This window comes from Moschus berezovskii, chromosome 3 (genome assembly GCF_049115385.1).
Source record: "Moschus berezovskii isolate FMDL1 chromosome 3, NW_MosBer_1.0, whole genome shotgun sequence".
NCBI classification, from domain to species: Eukaryota; Metazoa; Chordata; class Mammalia; order Artiodactyla; family Moschidae; genus Moschus; species Moschus berezovskii.
Window position 1 is genome coordinate 43,964,294 of NC_142462.1, and position 25,450 is coordinate 43,989,743.

At 34.3% G+C, this 25,450-nt stretch overlaps 1 protein-coding gene across 2 annotated transcripts in view; it reads left to right on the top strand.

Annotated features, from left to right (window-relative positions):
• The window catches only part of SEMA3A (semaphorin 3A), a 267,472-nt gene that overhangs the window by 189,891 nt on the left and 52,131 nt on the right, over positions 1–25,450 (top strand). For both annotated transcript variants that reach the window (XM_088833878.1, XM_055420630.2), the window contains exons 7-11: positions 15,704–15,846; positions 17,872–17,986; positions 18,084–18,153; positions 19,451–19,595; positions 22,691–22,910. In XM_088833878.1, coding sequence (XP_088690004.1) covers positions 15,704–15,846; positions 17,872–17,986; positions 18,084–18,153; positions 19,451–19,595; positions 22,691–22,910 — 693 coding nt within the window. The remainder of the gene's footprint in view (positions 1–15,703; positions 15,847–17,871; positions 17,987–18,083; positions 18,154–19,450; positions 19,596–22,690; positions 22,911–25,450) is intronic.

The following is a 25,450-nucleotide window of genomic DNA, read 5'->3' on the forward strand; positions in this document are numbered from 1 at the left end:
ACTGCTGCTGCTGCTAAGTCGCTTCAGTCGTGTCCAACTCTGTGCGACCCCATAGACAGCAGCCCACAAGTCTCCCCTGTCCTTGGGATTCTCCAGGCAAGAACACTGGAGTGGGCTGCTAGCCTCCCCATTATCAACATCCCTCACCTGAGTATACATCTGTTACAGTTGATGTATTAATGCCTATACTGACACACACATTATCACCCAAAGTCTTATATTTATATTAGGGTTCCCTCTTGGCATTTGAATCAATGTATAATGACATATATCTGCTATTACAGTAACTGTACAAAGTATGTCAGTCGAGCACTGTGAAACTACTGACCCAAAAAGCCCCTGTGTTCAACCTCTTCATTCTTTCCTTTCCCTTTATCCCAGCAACCCCTGATCTTTTTACTGTCTCTATATTTTTACCTTTTCCAGAATATCGTGTTATGGAATCATACCACATGGTATGTAACCTTTTTCAGATTTGCGTCCTTCACTTACTAATATACATTTGTTTCCCCTGTGTCTTTTCCTGGCTTGATAGTCGTTAGCTCCAGATAATATTCCATTGTCTAGATTCACCTACTGAATCACGTCTTGGTTACTTGTAAGTTTGGGCAATTTTGAATAAAGCTTCTATAAACATAATGTGCAGCTTTTGTGTGGATATAACTTTTTAACTCCTTTGAGTGTATAGCAGGGAGCATGATTGTTGGGCCATGTGGTAAGGGTATGTTTAGTTTTGTAGAAACCACCTACTGTCTTCTATGGTGGCTGTATCATTTGAAATTCCCTGCAATAAGAGTTTCCATTGCGCCAAATCTTTGCCAGCATTTAGTGTTCTGGATTTTGGCCATTCTAATAGATGTGCTATGGTATCTCGTTGTTTTAATTTGCATTTTCCTAAAGTTATGGAACATCTTTTTCTGTGCTTATTTGCCCTCTTCGTATCTTCTTTAGTGAGTTGTCAAAGTCTTTGGCCCATTTTTTAATCCAATTGTTTATTTTCTAATTGAGTTTTAAAGAGTTCTTTGTATATTTTATATAACAGATTTTTATTAGATGTGTCTTTTGAAGATAGTTTCTCATCGTCTGAGACTTGTATTCTCATTCTCTTTATTTAATTGTTTTTCAAAAGATGTATTTATTTCTATAAAGTGTATCTTAAACTTAACATCTTTCCTTTTATTTTAAATGTTACCGAGTGAATGAGATATAAAGAGTTGAAAAGAGTTACTGCTATGTTTTTCTTCCTTCTCCGAGAGTTTTAAATCACTCCTGTACTATATCTCTTTGGTGTGTTTTCTTTTTTTAGCTCTTTGCTGAAACACTGAAACTTTTAAAAAATAAATCACATTCACTGAAATGTACTTTTTCATCTTGTTTAATAAAGCAGAGTAAGCACATTGTATAAAAAATTTGATGAACTTTCTGGCAAAGGGAAGGAAAACGTGCTGTAATTTAAAATGAGGTAAGTTAGGAAATAACATGATTCTTGAACCTCTACCAATTTTCTCTCTAAGGGAAAGTTTTAGTGTGAAGTCATCGATTAAGTAAGAGCATATAAATTATTTGTTATCATGGAGCAGTGGCTTTTCTAAACAAAACAAGTTTTATTTTCTTGGATGTAGACAGTGAAAGTTTGTTGCCTTGGCCCTTCATCCAAGCTCAAAATTTATTTTTAATTTGTATTGTATGCAAAATATTGTAATTACTTTATGAACATGGAATCCACTGATAGCTTGATTTTGTTTTTAGAGAGCAGGGTTTACATTATACATATTCCATTTAATGTTAACATCTGTAATGACAAAATATTTTTAAAATTTGCCTTTTCCCCAAACCTTTTCAATTTTGTAGAAATTCATTGGGAGAAAAAGTCTATATTAAGTTCTTGAGGTTTAAATATAATCAAAATTAACATCTGCTTATTTTTATCTCAAGAATATGTACATTGTGTATGTATGTGTATCCATTTGTAACCATTATTAGATAACAAAAATTCTTCCATGAAATTCTCTGATCTTCTCAAGTAACAAATCATCTAATCTAAACTTGTGCTCAGCCAGTGCCAACTCTTTTGTGCTCAGTTGTATCTGACTCCTTGTGATCCTATAGACTGTAGCCCACTGGCTCCTCTGTCCATGGAATTTTCCATCCAAGAATACTGGAAAAGGTTGCTGTTTCCTACTCCATGGGGTCTTTATGACCCAGGGATTAAACCCAGGTCTCTTACATGTCATGCATTGGCAGGCAGCCCTTCTTTACCACTGGTGCTACCTGGGACATAATTCAAAAACATAATGTAAATGATAAAAGGACACTTTATGATGATGCATAGATATGAATTTAACTATTTAGGACCTAATCCAAGAAATAATTTATAAATATTACAACTTCCTGTACTTAAGAAGGAATAAATAGTCAAAAATTATAGAAATACCTAAAAATATTATATTGAGGTAACTGTATAAAATCTAAAGACATGAACTATTTCTAATCCATATCTATCATGATATAAAGCATACCTACAGGTCATTATTCATAATGTGCCTATAAATAAAAAGAACATCATTATGCAACTCCTAAATTCTGCAATGGAGAAAAATCACTCTTAGCTTTAAAGAATAAGGTATATAATTATATCATTCCCATATTTAATTATTGAAGAATTGCTTCTTTTACAGCAATCAATAAAAAAAACATGCTTACAAGGTAAAAGAGTGAAAACAGACCACATTTATTAGATAAGTATCAGATCATAAGAAGTGATAAGTGGTCTTATGAACTGATAGATCCATTTAAGTTAAATTAATATTATAATCACTCTTCTTAAAACCTGCTTTGTGCTCATTACTGTGTATCTGTAATTTGAGAAATTCAATAAAAGAGAGAAATGATTGTATAATATACATGATAAAAATAAATCAACCAGCAGGACAGAAAGATGAAACAATACAGTAACATGTTATTTCTAAAAAAAAGAAAAGAAAAAAAACACAGAAACTAAACATTTATTACCAATTTACTTTTCAATCATTTCTACAGCATTTAGGCAATTACAATATGAAAATATTCCTATTTGAATGTAAGGTGTTAAAAACCACAATATTTAAGTAAAAAGAACATACATGCTATCTAGATATAGAAAATCAACCATACACTGAAGATTTTATCAGACAAATTTACATCTCTGTGAAAATCTAAGTGATGTTTTCAGTGCAGGCTCAGTTATACGGCTTGAATTTGTTGATTTTTCTTCAGTTTGAATTTAAGACTAAGTTATAAAGATAAGTATCAGTAAAGAAAAGAAAGTAAGTGATTTTCTTACCACATATGATAATTATTTACAGGCTATGTTTTCTTTTTTTTTTCCCAGTTTCAAAGGAATTTAATATTATATACACAGTTGAGCAACAGATGATACATTTCCATTTGTTAGAAACTGATCTGTAATAAAACAGATTTTAAATTCAGTGTATGTTGTCACTGGCTGCCTTAAAGGAAGCAGTCTTTACAGGCTGTAATTATTGCTGTAGAGTCACTGCATTCTGTAACTTCCTTAAGACACTGGATGGTCCTATCTCTACAGAGCTCTGATTGAGGCTCCTCCTTCTATGTAAGAGAAATTTAAAAATACTTGCTCTGTCCCTATTTTTGATTCCATGGCAGTTTCCAACAAAGACTCTAACCACAGATTTGGTTAAATTGATCACCAGAATATATATAATAGAGAAGATCACCCAGTCTCTGCCTACAGCCATCACCTGAGTTATAAGCTCAGTTACTCCAAATAAATACTTTTCTTACCACATATGATAATTATTTACAGGCTATGTTTTCTTAATTTATCTTAATCCTTATATGTGTCTTAGCACACCTTAACAGAAAGTTAAGAAAGACATATTACGTTTTGTTTCAGAGACATAGAAGTAGTTTTAAATTATTTTTCTAAGAAAAATTTTCATATACAGGAAATTTGAAAGCGTTTGATAATGATGCACGTTTGTTCTCTGTATTCTACAAATTTATAGTTTTCTGTAATTTATCACATATCCATCCATTTTTCTTCGTCAACCATCTTTTTTTTGTTAATTCAAAATAGATTTCAGACATCAGCACACAATTCTCAAATGATTAACAGTGATTCGAGTTCAATATTGTTTATTTTTTTCTATTGAGGTGAAATTTATGTACAATGAAATGCACTAATAACAAGTGTAGTACACATTGAGTTGTGACACATGAAACACTTCTGTACCCTAAATGCCAATCAAGGTTAGAAACACCACAGAAAGTTTTCTCTTGCCCTTTCCTAATCAATCCCCATACCTTTGTCCCCAGAGGAATCCACTGTTCTGAAATTTTTACAATAATTATTCTTGCCTAGTTGAGAAACGCATAAATGGAATTACACAATACGTGCTCCTTTGTTTTAATATTTTTGAAATGCATCCATATCATTACATATATCAGTATTTTGTTTCTTACTATTTCAGTTCAGTTCAGTTCAGTCGCTCAGTTGTGTCCAACTCTTTGTGACCCCATGGACTGTAGCACACCAGGCCTCCCTGTCCATCACCAACTCCTGGAGTTTACTCAAATTCATGTCCATTGAGTCGGTGATGCCATCCAACCATCTAATCCTCGGTCATCCCCTTCTCCTCCCGCCTTCAATCTTTCCCAGCATCAGGGTCTTTTCCAATGATTCTGGGAAATATTTACCTATTTGGGCTACACCACATCCTGTTATCTGTTCTACAGATAGACACCTCAGCTTAATAACGCTGCCATAACCATTCTTGTTCAAGTCTAGTTGTGGGCATATAAGTTTTCATTTCTCTCAGTTAAAAAGCAAGGAATTGAATGACTGGATCATGGGGTAGGTAAGCCTGTATGCTCAGTCACTCAGTCGTGTCTGAATCTTTGCGACCCCCTGGACTGTAGCCCGCCAAGCTCCTCTATCCATGGAATTTTCCAGGCAAGAAAACTGGTGTGAGTTGCCATTTCCTCCTCCAGGGGATCTTCCTGACCCAGAGATTGAACCCACATCTCCTGTGTCTCTTGCTTTGGCAGGTGGATTCTTTACCACTGAGCCACCTGGGAAGTCATAGGGTAGGTATATATGTGGCTTTATAAAAAAAGGCCAGAACAATTTATATTCCAACCAAAACTGTATCAAGGAGAATGTCAAACAATGGATTGCAAAAACAAACTGAATGTTGATGAAGCCGCTTGGCGTTGTTTAGAAGAAAAAAATGTAGCAAGGTAATACTGATAACAAGAAACTCAGAAAGCTATTTGGGTGAGAAAACTTTAGGGACCTAAATTACGACATGAAGAATAAAGATAGATATAAAAATATTTAGGAGAGATATGGAAATAAAACTTGATGACTGACTAAATATTGATGAAGAGTAAGGAGAAAGAAATGGGGTGGCATTGAGAAAGATGAGCTTCCAGTTGGAACAAGTGTGGGCAAGATGGAGATAGTTATTCTGAGAAGCTGAATGTGCAATACTAATAAACATGGTCAAAAGTCAGCCCAGAAGTGCTGCTCAGGCACAAAAGAATATCCTGATAATTGGGGAATCAAACTGATGAAGATGGAGTTATATATATTATATATATATATATATATATATATATATGAAAGTGAGAGGCAGCAACTATGGGAGTGGTACATTTCTGAATATATCCTTACTCAGAAAAATTCTTTTAGCAGTGGAAATAGTTTTAATTACTTCATAATGATTATACACACCTGTTATCTTACGTATATATAATGTGATTAAAAATGATAATCATTCAGTAATTGCAAAGGTGATGAGTACACTAAAGGTACAGATTTGTTGACAGAAAGTACAAGGGAGAACCTAAAAATGTTGCAGCACATCCAGTTTTGCTTGATGGGGAATATAGCTGTTTAAGTCTCAGCATTGAGAATCAAACCCCCTTTTGAATTTTTTGAATTCATGTGTCTTTATCTAAGTTTGTATGGAGAAACATGTGGCTGCTGATATTTTAGTGTCTGACTCATTTTGTCTCTTTCATTATAACCAGGTGATGTGGGGAAAAAGAAAAAGAGGAGCTGTTGATTTGCCCTTTGTTTGTGCCCTTTATTTTCCACTTTTGAATTTTTTAAAGATGCTTTTTTTTTTTTTACTTCAAAGGTGCTTTTCTTAAATGATTTCTGGAGAACAGAACATGGCTAAACTTTGAAGCAGGGGTAACCAATATTTGGAAAACAATGATAGCTCATTTCACTTGGCCTGTTGTTCTATGTCCATGTGTTTTAATGTCGTTAGGTCATTTGAGCTTTATAGCCTCACCATATTCTCACCTTATGATGAGAACTTGAAACAGATATGCTAAGTAATTTGCTAAGAGTCACACAGTTAGTCAGTGGTAAAGCTTAGCCAAATGTTGTGACAACCTCTTACTGTATCCTTCAAGCAGTTACTCTGCTATCACCTATGTGAAGGCAGTTTACAAACTGTAAAACAATTATAAAAATAGAATAGTGTTCAGTTGAGTTCAAATTAGCAAGAATTTAAATGGTAATATATACTATCTTAAGAATTAGGATTTGAAGATGAATGACAGAGCCCTGCCTCAAAAAAACTTTATGAAGAAATTGTAAAGACTATCTAGGGCAGGTGAGACGGTATAACAACTTTAACTGAAATCTAAGCAAAATATTGTGAAAACCCAGAAGACAAATTTCCAGTTAAAGAATTTAAAGAAAGTACTTTTGGAAAATATTGGGAAAGGATTTGAAAAATTGGCATGATTCTTCATATAGAATTTGCATAAATACAGTCATTTAAGAGTGAGTTTCAAGAATGCAAAATGATAGCAGGAGGATACAGATGAAAATGCAATGTGAGGTGAGCCTTGAATTATATGGTAGAGGGGCTGGACAGTGAAGACCTTGAATTCCTTTATGGAGTCTGAGGTAGTAGAAAGCATCAAGCTTTTACACTAATTTTCAATTAGTGTTAACAAAGCGGATCTCTTTATTAAAATAGTAAACAGTAACCAAATCGTGTGTGTGCATATTCAACTTAGATACATATTACAAAAATTACAAAATACATTGGTATAAATATTTGATGCTGCTTGGTACAGCAAAAACTCGGGTCTTTTTCACATCCTAGCTTGGACAGTTTCTAGTTTGCATTTTGGACATTTGTTGGATCTTAATGTCAGGTTTCTTTCTGGGATGAGTGTGGCTTAGAACAATGTATAAAAAGGACAAGGAAGGGTCAAAGTAACTAGTACCTTTTGTTTTCACTTACTGTTTGTACTCATCTTCCATCCTAATCAGCTCTTCTCGGTTTCCTGGCATGACTCATTTTGAACCTTTCTTTGGGTTAAACTATCCCAAGGGCCGTTCATAGTTTTCCAGCCAACTAAGCATCAAAAGTTTTTCCAGACCTATTTCTTGGCAGCCAGAGGTTTTTCTATTCCATAGCCAAAAATGATATATCCATTCTGCTTAGGCTGTTAGCTAAGAATGTGAGATGACCTTATGCTGCATTCTCTGCATTCTCAATGTGCTAGACGTTCCCATTCACGGTCTTCTGATTCTTTGGGGGCCTCCCCCCTGCCCCATGCTGCATCAGAGCTGAAAGGGAAAGAAACCAGTCACCTTGGGTGCCATCCTGGTGTGCTGGCCTTCATCTGGTGAGAGTTTTTCTCTATCAGCAACTTCCCTGCTAGTTAGCTTGTAAGTATTTTGAAGTCTAAGGCTGTGACATTGGAAATATTTTTTCATAATTGTAAAAATTAAGTTTTAAAATTTACATAATTTACAACTGCTCTTTGTTCTTCTCAGTTGTCTATAACAGGTGTATAGCTTCCTTATCATCCAGCTTCTATTTCTGTTTGCTTTCATTAGCAATCTAAGTTTTAGTTTCCATTAACTTTTAAACATATATTTACACAGTATATTTCTAAACTTTTATGTTCTATAATTATACAAGCTAGAAGTTTTTGAAGACCTGTGATACAGGAACATAAATAGGTAGGTAGGTAGGTAGATACACACACACAGACATATATATATATATATGTCGATGTATATATATATATATATTTTCTAATGTAATTCTTCCATTACCCCTCAGAGACATGTGTCTCTGATAGATAAGAAAGTTGAGACTAGTTGACATTTATTAATTTTTTGATGTTACAAGTCCAGTGAGTGGGAAAAGCCTCATTTTACCCAGTTTTTATTTGACTCCTATCACAGGATAGTTTTTATATATGTACAGAGAGATAAGAATTTATGTTGTTAATTCAAGGTATATATTTAGCAAGGATTTTCCTTCATACATAAATCATAATATCCGTGAAATCACATTTCAAACGTGAAGAAAACAAGAGTCTATATGTTTATTTGTGAACTAGGTGAATTTTCAAGTCTTCCTGTCCTGTTATAAATGGTGTCAGGACTGATTCAGAGATTTAGGTAATTAGCACTGTTTTTCTACAGTGGGCTTTTGTTCCTTCTGTTCTGCTCTAGAACCCCCTAACATACTTTACAAGAGGATCGTCTGTTTCATGGTGTGAAACTATTCGTCTTAAAGTTGCATAGGAGAGTTTATAATCATTAATTCCATCCTCTATCCAAATGAACTGTGTGTAATTTATGTCCTAGAAAACCAATGTATGTTATACCATTTGGAGTGTAGATACTCCACAACCTTAAATCATCCAGTAGGTTTGATTCATTTTCAGAAAAAATATTTCTGTGGTTTTGCTTGAATGTTCTTGCTCTTTGGGGACTCATGGGTACAAGGGAGAAGTCCAGCCAAATGCTGGTCAACATGTGCCCATTCTAGCAAATCAGACTGATCCTAATCGTGAACGCAGCAAAATGTGTTCATAATTTAAATAAACTCAAGATGCCAAATAAATCATAAAGGGAGCCGCGTGTCCTGTGCCAAGGTGTCATTTTCATTAAGTGTGAGATTGCACCTGAAGGACAGTTTAATTTGCAGCTGCTAAAAATATTTCGACAGAGTGGTACTGTTATAAGGGGCAGGTGGTGCCCAAACGTGAATTTTGCAAGGAATGCCATGTGTGGGATGAGGTGTGGAAGAATGTCAAGGTGCTAAGGGAGATAAAGGGGAAAAGAGAAGAGAAGTTATTTACTCAGCATTTGTTGCTATTATCATGATTAAAGACCCCATGCTTCACATGATAGCATTGGCCCAAGATTATTAAATGTGATTATTTGTTCAACTTCTACCCCAAGCTCAGGGGCATTGCAAAGGTAGCACAGTACCTGTAAAGACAGTTTCTTCCCCAAAGGCATACCATTTATAAGCTATTCAGATCAGAGAATCTTTCCAACTCTATTTACCCTTCATAGTGTTTACATTGCAGTTGTATGCTGGCAAGATTAATGCACTTTGATCTTGCTTAAATGGATTTTGCCCCTTTTGATGTTCAGCTTTTACTATATATCCACATGAACTTCCTGCTTCACATGACAAGAAATATTTTCAAATTGTACAAGCTCAAAGCTTTTGTTAAATCATTCTCACTTGGGATTTTGTTAACTTTACGGAGTAGAGAAATTTACAGAGTTGCAATGTGGAAAAGTATCTAGGGGCATTGTAACTGTTTACATTATTAAAAATCCTGTATGTGCATGTCTGTTATTTTCAACAGACTTGGCCATATTAAAATCAGGAATTTGTATCTGGAAATAGGCAATCACTGATTTAATGGGTTACAGAACACAAATTTAACAAGAAAAAGTAACTAGTGGGTTTGGGTTTTTCATTTCTGCTTGCCGTTTGCTGGGAGTAACTGGAAGTAGAATAACTTCCTCTGTAAATGCCAGGAATTTTCTTAGATTCCTAAAGAGAACTAATAAAATAGATCAATCTAAATGAATTTTGGTAAAACTTTTCCATGCAGTGTTTTTGATGACAGGGCAAGGTATTGAATATTGATTACAGTGGTAATCTCTGACTTCTAATATATGTATTATTCTTAGCTTCATAACATGAAGAAGGATGCTTTCTGATATTTTAATCCTACTGATGAAATCTAATTTTGAACAATTGCAAACAGATACTCTATTTTACTACATTAGTTACCTAACACAAAGGGATGCAATCATAAACAAAAAGCTTCTTCTCAGTTAAAAGAACATTTATAACATTTCAGAAGAACCTTTTGAAAAACCACTATGGTATAATAACTCTTAGAAATAGTTGCAGTTTAAATAAACACATCTAAACATTTCTTTAACCAGGAACTTAAACATTGTCAAAGCTATGATGAGTTCTGTTCATTCCCAAGCTTCAACAAACTATGTTCAAAAGCAATAAAATGTGATATATCTTAAAAAAAAAAACCCTGCACGTTTTAGTTCAGCAAATTCATTCATCTGTTTCCTCATTTATTCATTTAGGAGCAATGTTCTGTTTGAGAAATTATGCTTAGACTGGAAGAAATAGGGAAAGAATAGGGGGAACAGCTTACAAGAATAAAGAGGAAAGAAAATGCACTGTTAAATAGAATTTTATGGAAACTAATTGAGGAATACGCACCAGGTGCCTGGAAAGAGTTTATGTATTAAAAGGAGGTAGAATGTACAAGGTGGTTTGAAGAAGGTAAGGCCACAGGCAGGGAAAACATGAACGTGGGTGCCGGGGCAGAAGAGATAAGGGAATGCATTTAGGTAGCTGCAGTGAGATAGATTCACAATATGCTTAGGGGACAGGGAGGCCTGGCGTGCTGTGATTCATGGGGTCGCGGAGAGTCGGACACGACTGAGCGACTGAACTGAACTGAGAAGGTGAAGGTAAGAGAGGGAGAAATAATGGACAATGCCTGTCATAAAAAAAATGAAGGTGGGCATCATAAAAAAAAAAGAATTAAATGATTTAGAAGAGATAGAAGCAAATTTTCCTCCATGTTATGTGAATTAAATGACTATGAAGATGGTAGATGTGGTGTTTTCTGGAATGATATGTGGGTTTGCTAAGGAGTTAATAAAGGTGCTTGGTTCTACTGAAAGATAAGTCAAAGGTTTTAGTCTGTGGATGATGTGGCTTGCCTTTAGTTTATTGACTATATTAGAGACTGTGAATAATGCAACTGACAAGGTTTCCCACTTCCTCTTGTTTCTAGAAAGCTCTGAATCAAAACCATGCTCCATCTTGAGCATATGTATTGATAAACGTAGTATCTACTTTTAGCCCTGTTACTGACCTGGAATAGTATCAGCCCTATAGCCCTTTATGGTTGCCACATCTTGATTTATGGTGGTCATATCCTATGACATTTGAAATCTGTTATGGAAAAATACATGGTATAAATGCATTTGTACTTATTTCTGTAGCACTGTATGGATAGCTGCCTTAGAAGAAATAGATAATACATGTATAAGTTAGATTATTCCAAAAATATAACTGTAAAGTGAAAAGACTGAGTTTTGCTGGCAAAGTTAATGCTATAAAACAGGGAAAAGAAGTGAAAATTATAGCAGGAATACGTTTGAAAATAAATTTAGAGTACAAAACAGAAGTCCTGCAGGAGATGGAGGCAATTTAAGGTAAACTAGCATTTATATCTAGGTACTGATCTTCACATTAACCAAAATGGAAAAGTATGAGCAGAAACAGTTTTTAAAGAAAAGTTGACGAGTTCTTTTCTGGGCATAATGAATTTAAGTTGCAATAAGATATCTAAGTAGAATATTGTAGCCAAAATTTTGAAATGCAGAATTGAATATAGGAAGAAAAGAAAGGCTGATATAGTCTGGTGATACTTCAAGCTACAAAAGTGAATAAATTCCCAAAGGAAAAAACTTTAAAAATATAATAAAATTAAGAATATTAAAATAGTAGAAGAAATACTAGGAGATGGCTTTATTTATAGGAATAGAAGGAAATAAGAGGTGTCTGAAAAGAAATTTAAAGAACATATATATTTAGGGTTTTAGGAAAAATAGTCCCAAAGGAATTTGTGAAGATTAGATTATTAACAATTGAGGTTCAGAGTCAAAAAAAGGGACAAGCCAGAGAAGCAATAAAAATTTTTGGAAAGATGTGACTGCTTTATTGTGCCAATGGCTGATGACAACCAAAGGAGGATGAGTAATCAGTTGGCTGATGAGGTGGTTCCTGTTGATTAACACTCAGAATAATACCTTCCTTCTCCACTCTCAAATCTATTCTTCCTCAGTTGTTCCATCTCAGTAAATGATCCTTATCCAACCAGATGTTTAAATCAACTGTTTCTTTAATTTGTCCATGATTTTGCTTCCTACTTCTCATATCCAATGTCTTATCAGTGAACGTAATCCATTTTTTCTACTTTCACAAAGTCTCTGCATTTGTCTCCTTCTCTGGGATGCAAGTCTGCATCACCATAATTTCTCACCAGCCTTCAGAGTAGTCTTCTTGCCTTCATTCTTGCCTCAGTATATATGTATTTTTTCCTACAGCAGCCAATGGTCTTCTTAAAATAGAAACCTGATAATGTCATTACTAGGTTTAAAGTACTTTACTGGTTTCCCTTTTAGCCATTAGGAAAATAAACTACTGAACAATAAACTTCCTTCTTACTGTGGCCTTGGCTTAACATTCTGTCATCATCTCTGACCACCTCCCTCCTCTGTTGCGTAAAATTCTCTGTGGTTTCTGTAACCTCACACCTGTGTTTCTTCTACCTGGGAAACTCCTAGATATTCTTCAGGTCTTGAATTGTATGTCATTTCTTCTGAGAAAAACTTTCCTTAATTCCATCAAAGCAAGATCAAATTTCCCTTCATTTTTCATTACAGTCATTTCAGACTCTCTATTTTTGCAAATTATGTGCAGTTTAATAATTTCTGTGTTTAATTGTTGGTATTCTCTCACAGACAGTAAGCACCATCTAGGCAGAAAACATTTCCCCTGATCCTCCCCAATTCAGCGCACAGAGCAGGTGCTTAGAAATGTTTGATAAATGAAAATACAAATGGTGAGAGATTGTATAAAGAAGAGAGATTTTTTATTGGAGCAACCAACAGTCTGCAGATTACTGGATTGAGAGCAAATAGAGAGAGACCTTAGACATATAAAGGAAGAGAAATCATTCTTCCACAGAATGAAAGAAAAGAAAGATTGGGTGGGGAAGGAAGCAAAAGAAGGGAGTTCTTAATAAATGGCTTTGGTCTCAGCAGTATAGCAGATAAATAACCCATTCTGGAGGATAAATTGAGAGATGATTCATTAGTTATTTTGAAGACAGTGAGAATGATTTTAAACAGCAGCAGATAATAAGTCTAAAGTGAGTCACTGAAAGTAAATAAAATAATTCCTTAGCAACATTAGAATTTAGGATAAATAGTTTGAATGTATGTACATACATTTACAAAGACTATATGATTTTCTTCATCCTTGCTTAGGTGTGAAGATAGAGGAAAGTTTTGGGGTTGTATAGGCAGGTAACTGGAGGTTTAGGAGGCCAAGAAGTTCTAGGATGATAGGGAAGACAGTTAGAATGAGTGAATTAGATAAAGAGGAGTTCACAGAGAGGAAAGAAATAGACTGAGGGAGTGACAAAGAGGGGCAAGGAAGAGAAAGGCAAATTTTGGGCTCCTGAGAAGTAGAAAATGAATAGTGAGCAAAGGTTTGGGCCAAAAAATAAGTATATATAAGATCTTCTAAATTGAATATATTAAAAGAATGGCTTCTTTTAAATTTTTGGAAAACATCAACTAAAGATCTGATTTATTTTGAAATTAGAGTGAATATTTTATTCAAGATAATGATCTAAATTTGTTATAGACAAGTCACATTAAATTGACTTTGTTTTCCTTTGATATTTTAATATGTTTATTAAATTTAATATGTTTTCTATTTTAATATGTTTATTATTTTTTGTGCATGATGGTACTTTTTGTCATATTTGAAGTTATGTCAGATTTAATTTGGCTACCAAATCCTCTGTGCCTATAGTGTCAGGTACTAAAAAGATACTAGGATTGAAGGCCTTTTAACAATGAATATACACGATAAATTGCTTGATTTCCCACTAGAATCTACTTGTGTAAGATGATAATTATCCTCACATATTTTAGAGACAAACCATGATGCTTGATAAAGTCTTCTTTTTTATTTACTCTTCTTTATTTTGAGCTGGAGGATAATTGCTTTATACTGTTATATTGGTTTCTGCCATACATCAACATGATTGAACATGGAGCCCCCCTTCCACCCCCCAACCCCTCCCACCCTTCCAGGCTGTCACAGAGCACCAGGTTGAGCACCCTGGGATGCTTAATAATGCCTTCTTTCACTCCCAAATACCAACTTAAGAGAAAAGCTATCAGTATAAAATACTGTGTGCTTTGTTTTTATTTATTCTTCTATCACCACTTTTGCTTGATTATAACTTTCTAGAAGAAAATCTATGACCAACCTAGATAGCATATTAAAAAGCAGAAACATTACTTTGCTGACTAAGGTCCATATAGTCAAAGCTGTGTTTTTTCCAGTAGTCATGTATGGATGTGAGATTTTGACATTAAAGAAAGCTGAGCACCAAAGAACTGATGCTTTTAAACTGTGGTGTTGAAGACTCTTGAGAGTTCCTTGGACTGCAAGGAGATCAAGCCAGTCAATCCTAAAGGAAATGAGTCCTGAATATTCATTGGAAGGACTGATGCTGAAACTAAAGCTCCAATACTTTGGCCACCTGATGCAAAGAACTGACTCGTTGGAAAAGACCCTGATGCTGGGAGAGTTTGAAGGCAGGAGGAGAAGGGGATGATAGGGGATGAGATAGTTGGATGGCATCACCGACTTGATGGACATGAGTTTGAGCAAGCTCCAGGAGTTGGTGATGGACAGGGAAGCCTGGCATACTGCTGTCCATGGGGTTGCAAAGAGTCAGACGTGACTGAGCAACTGAACTGAACTGAACCTATTTGAGAACCAGGAAGGGATTGTTATGCTTGACTAGGAGTAAGGTATGGAAGGAAGGGTAGGTGGAAGAGAAGGCATGCAGAGTGGCAGGGACCAGTCATAGATGGCTTCGTTACTATAAGGAGTTTGTGTTTTACTGCCAGTGATTCGAAAAGATATAGGAGGGTTTAGAGAAGCAGTGATATATTAGAGGTACACACTGACCTATTCTGTGGAGACACAGCGAACTCAAGGGTGATGCCAGGGTTTGGAGCTTGAGTATCTAGTAAATGGCATTCCCATTTAATGAGGTGGGGTACAACTTGAGAGAACTTGTTTTGCTTTGTTTTATAAGAATCTCATCTCTCCCTTCCCACCCAGTTTTTACTGGAAAGTGGAATAGACCAACTGGTAGTGTGATTTAAACTATCTTATGCTTGAAAAAAAGAATAACAATGATGATGGCAATAAGTAATGCTTGATAGCTTTTACAGTTTACAAAATATTTTGATATTCAGTAATGCATCTGCATTATCTGGTCACACTGAGAGTTTCTGTACCTATTCCTGATTTTTATTGGAAAAAAATAATTTTTTGAGACATAAGTGATTTGTAACATACTTTAAAATGCATAAAGAACAGTTTGCTTCTGCTGAAAAAGAGTGAACCAAGGAAAATTAGCTCTTGAAATATATCAAATAGGATTTAAAAGAAAATTGAAAATAGACTATAATGAATTGTCTTATTTACCCAATTGTGAATTAATATATATGCTATAATTTGTCTCTCAGATCCAAGGTTCATTAGTGCCCACCTCATCCCAGAGAGTGACAATCCTGAAGATGACAAAGTGTACTTTTTCTTCCGTGAAAATGCAATAGATGGAGAACACACTGGTAAAGCCACTCACGCTAGAATAGGTCAGATATGCAAGGTGAGGTAAAGAAAAAATGAGAGTATCATTATCTAATCACAGTTTTTTCCTCCTTTCCCATCTTTGTACAAATATAATAAAAATATGGCTGAAAAGCCTGCCTGCTCATTATAAATATTTAAATGGCAAAAACTATTGAAAACATATTATAGTTGCTTATGTATAACCTCATAGTCAAACGTGCAGGTGGAGGTTGTCACATACTATTTCACAAGTACATTAAATGATACTAGTTTGAAATTCTAGAGAAATAATTTTTTATATTACCTTGGAAAATAGTTTTTGTATTCTCAGACCTAGTAAAGTTTCCTCCAGTGTGTAGTTTTTCAATGAATATATTTTGTTGGAAATAACTAAAGTATGAATATAAAAGAAAAAATATTATAGCTTATTTTTATAAATTTTTTGCATCCAATGTGCACATACAAAGCACACATACATAATTTTGAAGCTGTGAACTTTCGTATGATGTGTGGCACAAAATTGGATGTGAGATGCATTATAATGTTAGATAGAATAAAAAATTGATCAGTAAATACTTACGGGTTAAATAGTGTGAACATATGGTAACAGTACTGTTCTTACCCTCTATACTGTAAAATATGGTATATATGCCATATGATTAAAACCGTTATTGTATTATTAAAGCACCTTTCATCTCAAGAAAATCATAACGACAAAGTCAATTATTGTCTTCAAATGAAATTATTTTTTAAAAAATAATGAAATTTTATAAATCCCAATCCTAGAAGAGGAGCATAACCTCTTTTCTTCCCCAGTCATGATTTAATTATTTATCTGTAGTGTGTTAAATTACTGGAAAATTATAAGTTTTAATGATCTGGAAACATACAAATGATATATGAATATATGAGACTCTTTTCTCCACAAACTATAGAGCATCATTAAAAGCACTACTTACAAGGGTTAAAAAATAATCTCTATACTAAATAAAACCATATAAACAAAATATAAATCAGTGTTATAATTTTGAGGAAAAGTTATATTTCTTCAAAAATATGCACGTAAATACTATTTTAAAAGTCTAGAAGTTACCAGTAAAAGCATATCATCATAATAGAATTTATTGCTACATTGGGTTACAGTTAATTTTCATTTTCAATGAGCAGTTACTTTTTCAATATGTTACTCTGGAATGAGTTCTTTACTGAAATTGTTCTGATATTTTTTCAACATGCTCTTTGTAAAGTCAGAATTGTTTCAACTGTTTGGACTTATGAAAATATTTAATGCTTAACGTGCTTTTGTGTTGTGTTGTGAGTATGGGCTATGAGGCACGCAGTTATTCTTTCATTCAGTTCATACTCATAACCTGCTGCTGCTGCTGCTGAGTCGCTTCAGTTGAGTCCGACTCTGTGCGACCCCACAGACGGCAGCCCACCAGGCTCCCCCGTCCCTGGGATTCTCCAGGCAAGAACACTGGAGTGGGTTGCCATTTCCTTCTCCAATGTGTGAAAGTGAAAAGTGAAAGTGAAGTCGCTCAGTCATGTCTGACTCATAGCGACCCCACGGACTGCAGCCTACCAGGCTCCTCCGTCCATGGGATTTTCTAGGCAAGAGCACTGGAGTGGCTTGCCATTGCCTTCTCCGCCATTAAGTGCTGCTATGTGCAAATGTGCTTATTTCCATGAACCAGCTTACTTAGACAAATAAAATCTTACTACGTAAGAGAGAGAGACTTAAAGCAGACAAAACAGACACAAGAGTAATATTGTCCATTGCAAAGTGATAACAGAATGGAAAAAGTACAGTGACTGTTAAATGCTAAGGGATATTTACTATAAGTCACTCCTTGAATCAGTTTTGAATGAATAGATTGTACCAACAGTAGGATAAGAATGCAATTACTTATATCTACTCATTTAAAATTCATTTATCAATTTGAAAAATGAGGAATTGTGTTTTGTGTAAGTTTCATATACAAAAAATAAGAGACGATAAAACTAATATTTGAAATTGTCATTTGCATGTACAGTTTTTAAAACCATTATTCCCTCCATTCAGAATGACTTTGGGGGCCACAGAAGTCTGGTGAATAAATGGACAACATTCCTCAAAGCTCGTCTCATTTGCTCAGTGCCAGGCCCAAATGGCATCGACACTCATTTTGATGAATTGCGTAAGTAGCTAATGATGTTGATGTTGCATAGAGTATACTTGTTCAGGCTTTGCCATAACCTTCAGAAATGCAAATTTCCCTAATTTTATTTTTACAGAGGATGTATTCCTGATGAATTCCAAAGATCCTAAAAATCCAGTTGTATATGGAGTGTTTACAACTTCCAGGTAAATAGCATTTCACTCTCTTATTATCATAGAAAATCCATGTCCTTTGGACACTGTTTTAAGTGTACATATTTGTGAAAATATATTTTTGAAAGAACAATGTTGGCTTAACCTTTGAACTCTTGTGCATTCTTGGGTGCTTGAAATAAGTCATGATGTAAATCATTTTATACATAAATTTTAGCAAAGAAGTTCATTACTATAAATTTAACAATGAAATGCATGCCATGCCCTATGTATAGCTTTGACTTGAAAAATTTGAATGAAATATAAAATATTATAAACATAGAAATCTTGAGTTTTGTTAACAGTTTATAGTAATATAAACTGAGGGTGAAAAGTCTTTTTTTCCTCTTCCCTCCTTTCTCTTCTCCCTTGTCCTTACCCTCCTCCTCCCTCACCTTCTCCATCTCCCTCCTCCTCCTCCACCTCCCCCTCTCCTCCCCTCCTCCTTTCCTCATTTTCATCTCCCTCACAGCTCTTGCTGTCAATCAAACAGCACATTTTCTGACTGTTCTATTCAGCATAAAATTTACATTACCTGGAGTTGCTGAATTAAATATATATTTACATGCATATAAATAGCGTTATGTATTTGGATATGTATAAATTTTAAAGGGAAATAATTTAAAATCAAAAGTCAGGAAAAGTGCTGCAAAGGACTGTGATATCATAAACCAAGATTAAACTACAATGTCCAACACTGATTTATTCTGTAAGTATCAAAGCCGTTAAAATTTGATTGGACATATTCACTTAATTTTTTAAAGTAACATGATATGAATGTATATATTTGTATCATATATTGTCTATTTATTATATGAATACATATATTCTATGAGTACTTAGGGGCTTCCCAGGTGGCGCTGGTGGTAAAGAACCTGCCTGCCAATGCAGGAGATGTAAGAGATGCAAGTTGGATCCCTGTGTCGGGAAGATCCCCTGGAGGAAGACATGGCAACCCACTCCAGTATTCTGGCCTGGAGAATCCCATAGACAGAGGATCCTGGAGGACTGTAGTCCATAGTGTCACACAGAGTCAGACATGACTGAAGCAAATTAGCATGCACACATTAGTACTAAAGATGGTTTCATCCATGCCTTCTAATTATGAGCAATCATAATTTGTTCTCATGTCTTATTAAAATATATATACATGCAGCTTTAAAAATACTAAACACTATTTGAGAATTTATGTTCAGGTATTGATAATTGCTATCTGAAATTTAAGACATCAGTGTAAATAGCTGTGTCACTGTATAAAAATGAAATTCTGTTTTTGTTCTCTCTGTTTTAGTAACATCTTCAAGGGCTCAGCCGTGTGCATGTATAGCATGAGTGATGTGAGAAGGGTGTTTCTTGGACCGTATGCTCACAGGGATGGTCCCAACTACCAGTGGGTGCCTTATCAAGGAAGAGTCCCCTACCCACGACCAGGAACTGTAAGTGACCTAGGTGTTCAAGACAGGAAATGAGTACATTTATGCTGAAGACTTAGTGAAAAAGCAGCTATACACATATTTAATGCAGATTATATAAAAGAATGATTCCAAGACTATAAATGAGAGCAAGATGAGGATTTTGTCTGATACCTTGAAATTCCACATTTAACGACATGTTCTTCAGAGGCGTCAGTGTTTAAGTTCAGTGCCTACCAGTAGTTATTACCCATGATTTCTGAGAAATAGAAACTAAACAGAAAGCTTTATTTATTTTCTTTTCTGAAAGGGATATAGTAAAATTTGCTTTCATGGAGAGCTGAGACAGTTAACATACACCTGGACTTATTCTCTTTGATCATGGTGAAGGCTCAAGAATTGCCATTAAATAGTTTTTAACCAGTTTTTAACCAGTGTTTTCTTCCTGTGAAAATCCCTCATGTAGGTAAAGAAGATATGCAAGAAATAAAAATACCTCATGGAACAGGGCCCCCATATTTTAACAGACGCTGTCTACTCTCACCTGCCCTTCTCCTCCAGCAATCCTAGGCACACTCTGGCTCAAAAAAATTGGACTGAGCTCATAATAAAACCAGATTTAAGCCTACAGTTTAAAGTAGGGAGAAAAAAAAGAAAAGATCAATATGGTCAAAAGTAAGCAAAGTCAGCAATATGATATCTGTTCTAAAATACGCGGATGGATTCATCCAGTGCAACATTTTCTAACCCTAAAAATCTTTAAGGAAATAATTTAATATGATGAAAAAACTTGTTCTTTAAACTTAATTGCTTGTTTAATTTCACATTTTTATTGTTTAATTCAAGTAAATGCTATTTTTATATGATTTTATTGGACATAGAATGCTTTTAATCTTGTTTTCTGTATTACTAAACTTATTAGCATTTCATAAAGATTACTTCTGGTTGATGGATCTTGTAAATAAAAATTGATGGGTTTTGTAAATAAAAAATTAAATAGACTTTCAGAAGAATAAATGAACAAGATAGAATATCCATTGATTGTAAGAAGTCAAATGGTTTTATAAAAATGTATATGATATTTACTCCATTTCTTAATGATATACTGTTTTACTTTGTTGATGGACAGTTTTATAACTTACAGCTGTTTTTAATCTCTATGACTAATTAATGTCAGTGTATTCGAATTATAAACTTTCCCTGGGCTTACTTCAACAAACTTGGTGAGTCTTTCATTAGATACTGTGCTGTTATTTGGAGCTACAGAGTATTTGATCTGAAGATGTCTACAGTGTATTTAGAATGAATAGCAATTAAAATTTTATTCTGTGTCAGGCCTATTTATATGTGTATGTATATTATATTCAGTAGCCCAATTATTGTCCCCATCTTACAGATCAAGACTCTGAGGCAAAGAAAGGAGCCAGGATTAATTCAGGCAGTTTGGTTCTAAAGCCTGAATTCTCACCCATTATTCACAGATAGTTGTTATAACATGGAAAATCATGGCAGCAATTTGCACCAAGTGCTGGAGGCAGAAGGCAGAAGGCCTTAATTCCTTCTCTAAGCCAGGAATTAGAGAAGGGCTTCCAAGAGGAGATAGCACCTTGCACTGTGAATAAAATTCACTTAGATGAATCCATTAATTTCAAAAGTGGGCTTCTGAGAATATGTCATTCCATCAACACTACTGGAGAAAAACACAGTAAGTGGCCTTCAAACAGTGTATCAATAGAATGGCATTTTCTTTATTTTTAAACAAAAACCTACAGCTTAAGTAGTACTAAATACAATGATAAAAGTAAGGCAAGAGAATGAGACAAATTGTAAGATAAAAATCTAAAATAAATAAATCTCTTAATATACAATCTTACATTTCTAAATTTTTGCAAGTTATTTCTAAATGGTGGTAGAAAAGCAAAAAAAAAAAAATAATGTCATAAAATATGTTTTATTGTTTCTTTTAGGAATTTATACAGCTATACAGCTACTTGATATTTCATTAAATAAATATTTTTTTAATTTACTAAAACAGAAATAATTCCCTATTAATGTGTTATTGTGTGTGTATCTGGTTACTGTATACATATATATTAATAGACACTCTTCACATTTCAAAGCAAGTTTTATTTATTTCATTTCTCATGAATTATTAATGATCTGTATCAAGGTAATGACAAAGACAATTGATTTCTCCTTCTAAGCCTCTTGCAAGATCAGGAACCACTTAATTATATTTCAGCTTTCAAACTCTTAAACTAAATGGCAGAAATTACCTAAGTGTAAGGCAAAAAAGCAAGAAACGGTTATATTGTACTCTTAAAGCTTTTACCATATAATTAAATGCAATGAAAAGAGAGACTAAGATCAGAATTTTCTTGTTTTTGTTTTATTGCTTTAAATGGAGCATTTAAATCAGAGGTGATGTTATGGCAGTATACAACACTGCATTCTGTCTGGCTTTCTATGGCTGTCATCTTTTCTGCCTGGTCCAGTGTGTTTGGTCAGTTTCTGTGCCATACAAGTTGGTAAACACTTTGAATAACACATCTTCTTTTCCCTAAAGTTACTGTAATTATTAATTAAATAATATTTTTGGTACTTTTGTAGTATTTTTTCAGAGTTATATTAAAATAAAGCAATAAAGAATAGTTTATATTCTCTTAATTTGAAAGGAACATATTTATGTTTAGCATGATATCATAGGGAAATATGAATGTATCCAAGAAAATTATTGACTTTTTCTAAACTAATGATTAATTGCATTCAGTTATACCATATTTCATTTGCTATTTCAAATTCTTCATTGATAACATAAAGTAGATGGTATTGTCACTAATGAAAGGCATCAGACTTCTGTACCCTGAGTTCATTAGATACATTTATAGTTCTTGGTAAGAAATGATAACATCCCATTGAGATTTAAGATATGTTTAGAAAATATATACTACATATTATATCTACTAATTTAAGTAACATTATTTTATTTTTGAGTTTAACCATTAATTAAATTTTTAAAAATTGCAGATTTAAATGACAATTGAGGCCATATAATATACAAATTATAATCCTATTCATCATATTGTAACCAAAAGATATTATTCTCTTTATTTCAATAGTGTCCCAGTAAAACATTTGGTGGATTTGACTCTACAAAAGACCTTCCTGATGACGTTATAACATTTGCAAGAAGTCATCCAGCCATGTACAATCCAGTATTTCCAATCAATAACCGGCCGATAATGATCAAAACAGATGTAAATTATCAGTTTACACAAATTGTGGTTGATCGAGTGGATGCAGAAGATGGCCAGTATGATGTCATGTTTATTGGAACAGGTAAATGTTTTAACTTCAGCTCTAAATGTTCTTCCAGAACATTTGCATTTAACTAATTAGGTATACTAAAAACAGGGAATTTTTTATAGTCACTGTCAAAGTATGCTATGCTGTGCTTAGTCACTCACTCATGTCTGACTCTGCGACCCCATGGACTGTAGCCTGTCAGGCTCCTCTGTCCATGGGGATTCTCTCAGCAAGAATACTGGAGTGGTTTGCCATGCCTTCTTCCATGGGATCTTGCCAAACAGGGATCCAATCCAGGTCTTCCCCATTGCAGGTGGATTCTTTACCATCCGAGCCACCAAGGAAGCCCAGAATACTGGACTGGGTAGACTATCCTCTCTCCAGGGGATCTTCCCAACCCAGGAATTGAACTGGGGCTTAATGTATAGTTCACCTTTAATAAATGACTAAAAAAAGCCCTGAACATTGTCCCATTCTAATGTGTCATGTTTTTAGACAAGTTGACATTATTTACTTAAATTTACTTTTCAATCAAAAGTTGATAAATTTAATCAGGTAAGGATAATGATTAGGTGAACAATCAGTGTCTATAATTGAGTCATAACTCTTTTTTGACCGGTGGTTTTTCAGGACAAAGATATTGCTCAAACCATGAATAAAATTCCCAAGACAGTCAATAAATATTCTAGAATATATTGATGCAAAACTATCTGAACTTTAAACGTATCATAGAGTGCAAAAAATCTTCCAGAAAATAGGTTTTGGCTACACAGTTTGTTTAGTGTATTTACCATACAATGAGAAACAAAACAAAGCAAATCAAACTTCATCAGAAAAGCAACAAAGTGGACATAAGGAATCAGCATATACATTTTAGATTAATTGCTATATAAATTTAACAGTATATCTTACCAATTGTGACTAGAAACAAGTATTTTGTAGGTAGGTATATTTTCAGAATGAATTTCATTACTATTATAACATATTACTCTATTTCCCCCCTACTGTCTTTAATAATACTATTTTGAAAGCACCAGTTACAAATCTGAAACTTGCTACTTAGGGTCAGATTCCAAGGTAATAAATTCCTGGTCTCCATTAACGTTAACTGACATAAATCAGTGGGAAACAGAGTGAGTGCTCCTCTGAAACCTTGTGTAATAACATTTATTTTCCCTTGGTGAGAAACAGAGAAAAAAATTGCATTAACTATAGGGGAATGGCACCTGTGCAGTAAGTGCTTTGAAGACTTAAAGTTTTATAACAAAATTGTGAAATAGTTATCAGGTGTAACAGTGTCAGGTTCTGAGCAATACATTATAGTTTCTTTTTATGAGGGAGAAAGTTTCTCTATCAAATTAAAGAATCCCAGTGAGACTTGGAGTTCAGTAAGTCAATGAATTGCAAGTATCAACTTCTGGTTATAAATATCTTGAGAAATTATAAGATGATAGGATTTCTCGTCAATAAATATTAGTTTGTCATTTAATGTCAAATTATAATTAGATCTCTCTACAGAGTAGTTAAGCTTGTTCGATAAAGTCACACTTGCCTTTTCTTCACCTCTGGCCTTTCATGTTGAAAAGTCCCCCACTCATTGTCACTGCAACAAAAGCTCGCTTCTGGCAGTTTGACCAAAGAAATCCAAGCGTGAGTTTTCAATTCTTCTTGGGACACAAGCTGTCTTTAAAGGAACCAATTTTATGAGCATGTTGAACATCTGATGTTGTGGATGGCTATTGGTCAGCACAGAGCAGGGTCATCTGTCAGCAAAGTAAATTGATTACAGTAATTTTACCTTTTAACTAAGTTGCACATTGATGCTGGTTGAGTAATCTGATTCAATTTGTGTGAAATTATTTGAAATACTACTCAGTAAAACTTGATCTGGAACACAGATAAGGTTATGTTTGGATACTGGAGACCGATCAGAGGCACAGAGTAGATTAACCTAATTTACTTTTAATCTTTGGTGTTATGAGTAGTCTAAGGTCCTGTAAACATAAAAAGACCCTCTTAAAAGAAGGCTTTTTAAAAAACTTTACAAGGGATACACTAGCAGCCTTTCTTGAGCTCACATACCACGTCTTATTGATCCCCTGAAAATGGTTATCTCTGGTATGAATACTTTGAATTATTTTTATGGTGCAACATTTTTTACAGACAAGATTTTTCTTCTCAAATAATTTGTCTGTTAAATTTGATTAAAATGAGCCATCCATAGCTAAAAATAACTAATCATCTGATGAAACAAAATGTCAAAGAGTCAAATTTTTGAATTTCATAAACCCCCGTTCTTTCCTCTACCAAGAACGCATCTCCAAATACTGGGAAATTAGTAGGCTTCCCAGGTGGTGTAGTTGGTAAGGTTGGTAAAGAATATGTGTGCCAGTGCAGGAGATGCAAGAGATGTGGGTTAGATCCCTGGGTTGGGAAGAGACCCTGGAGTCGGAAATGGTAACCCTCTCCAGTATTCGTGCCTGGAAATTTACATGGATAGAAATGCTGGTAGGGGTTGCAAGAGTCAGACACAACTGAACATGTACACAAAGTAGCTTCTTAACCCAACTTAG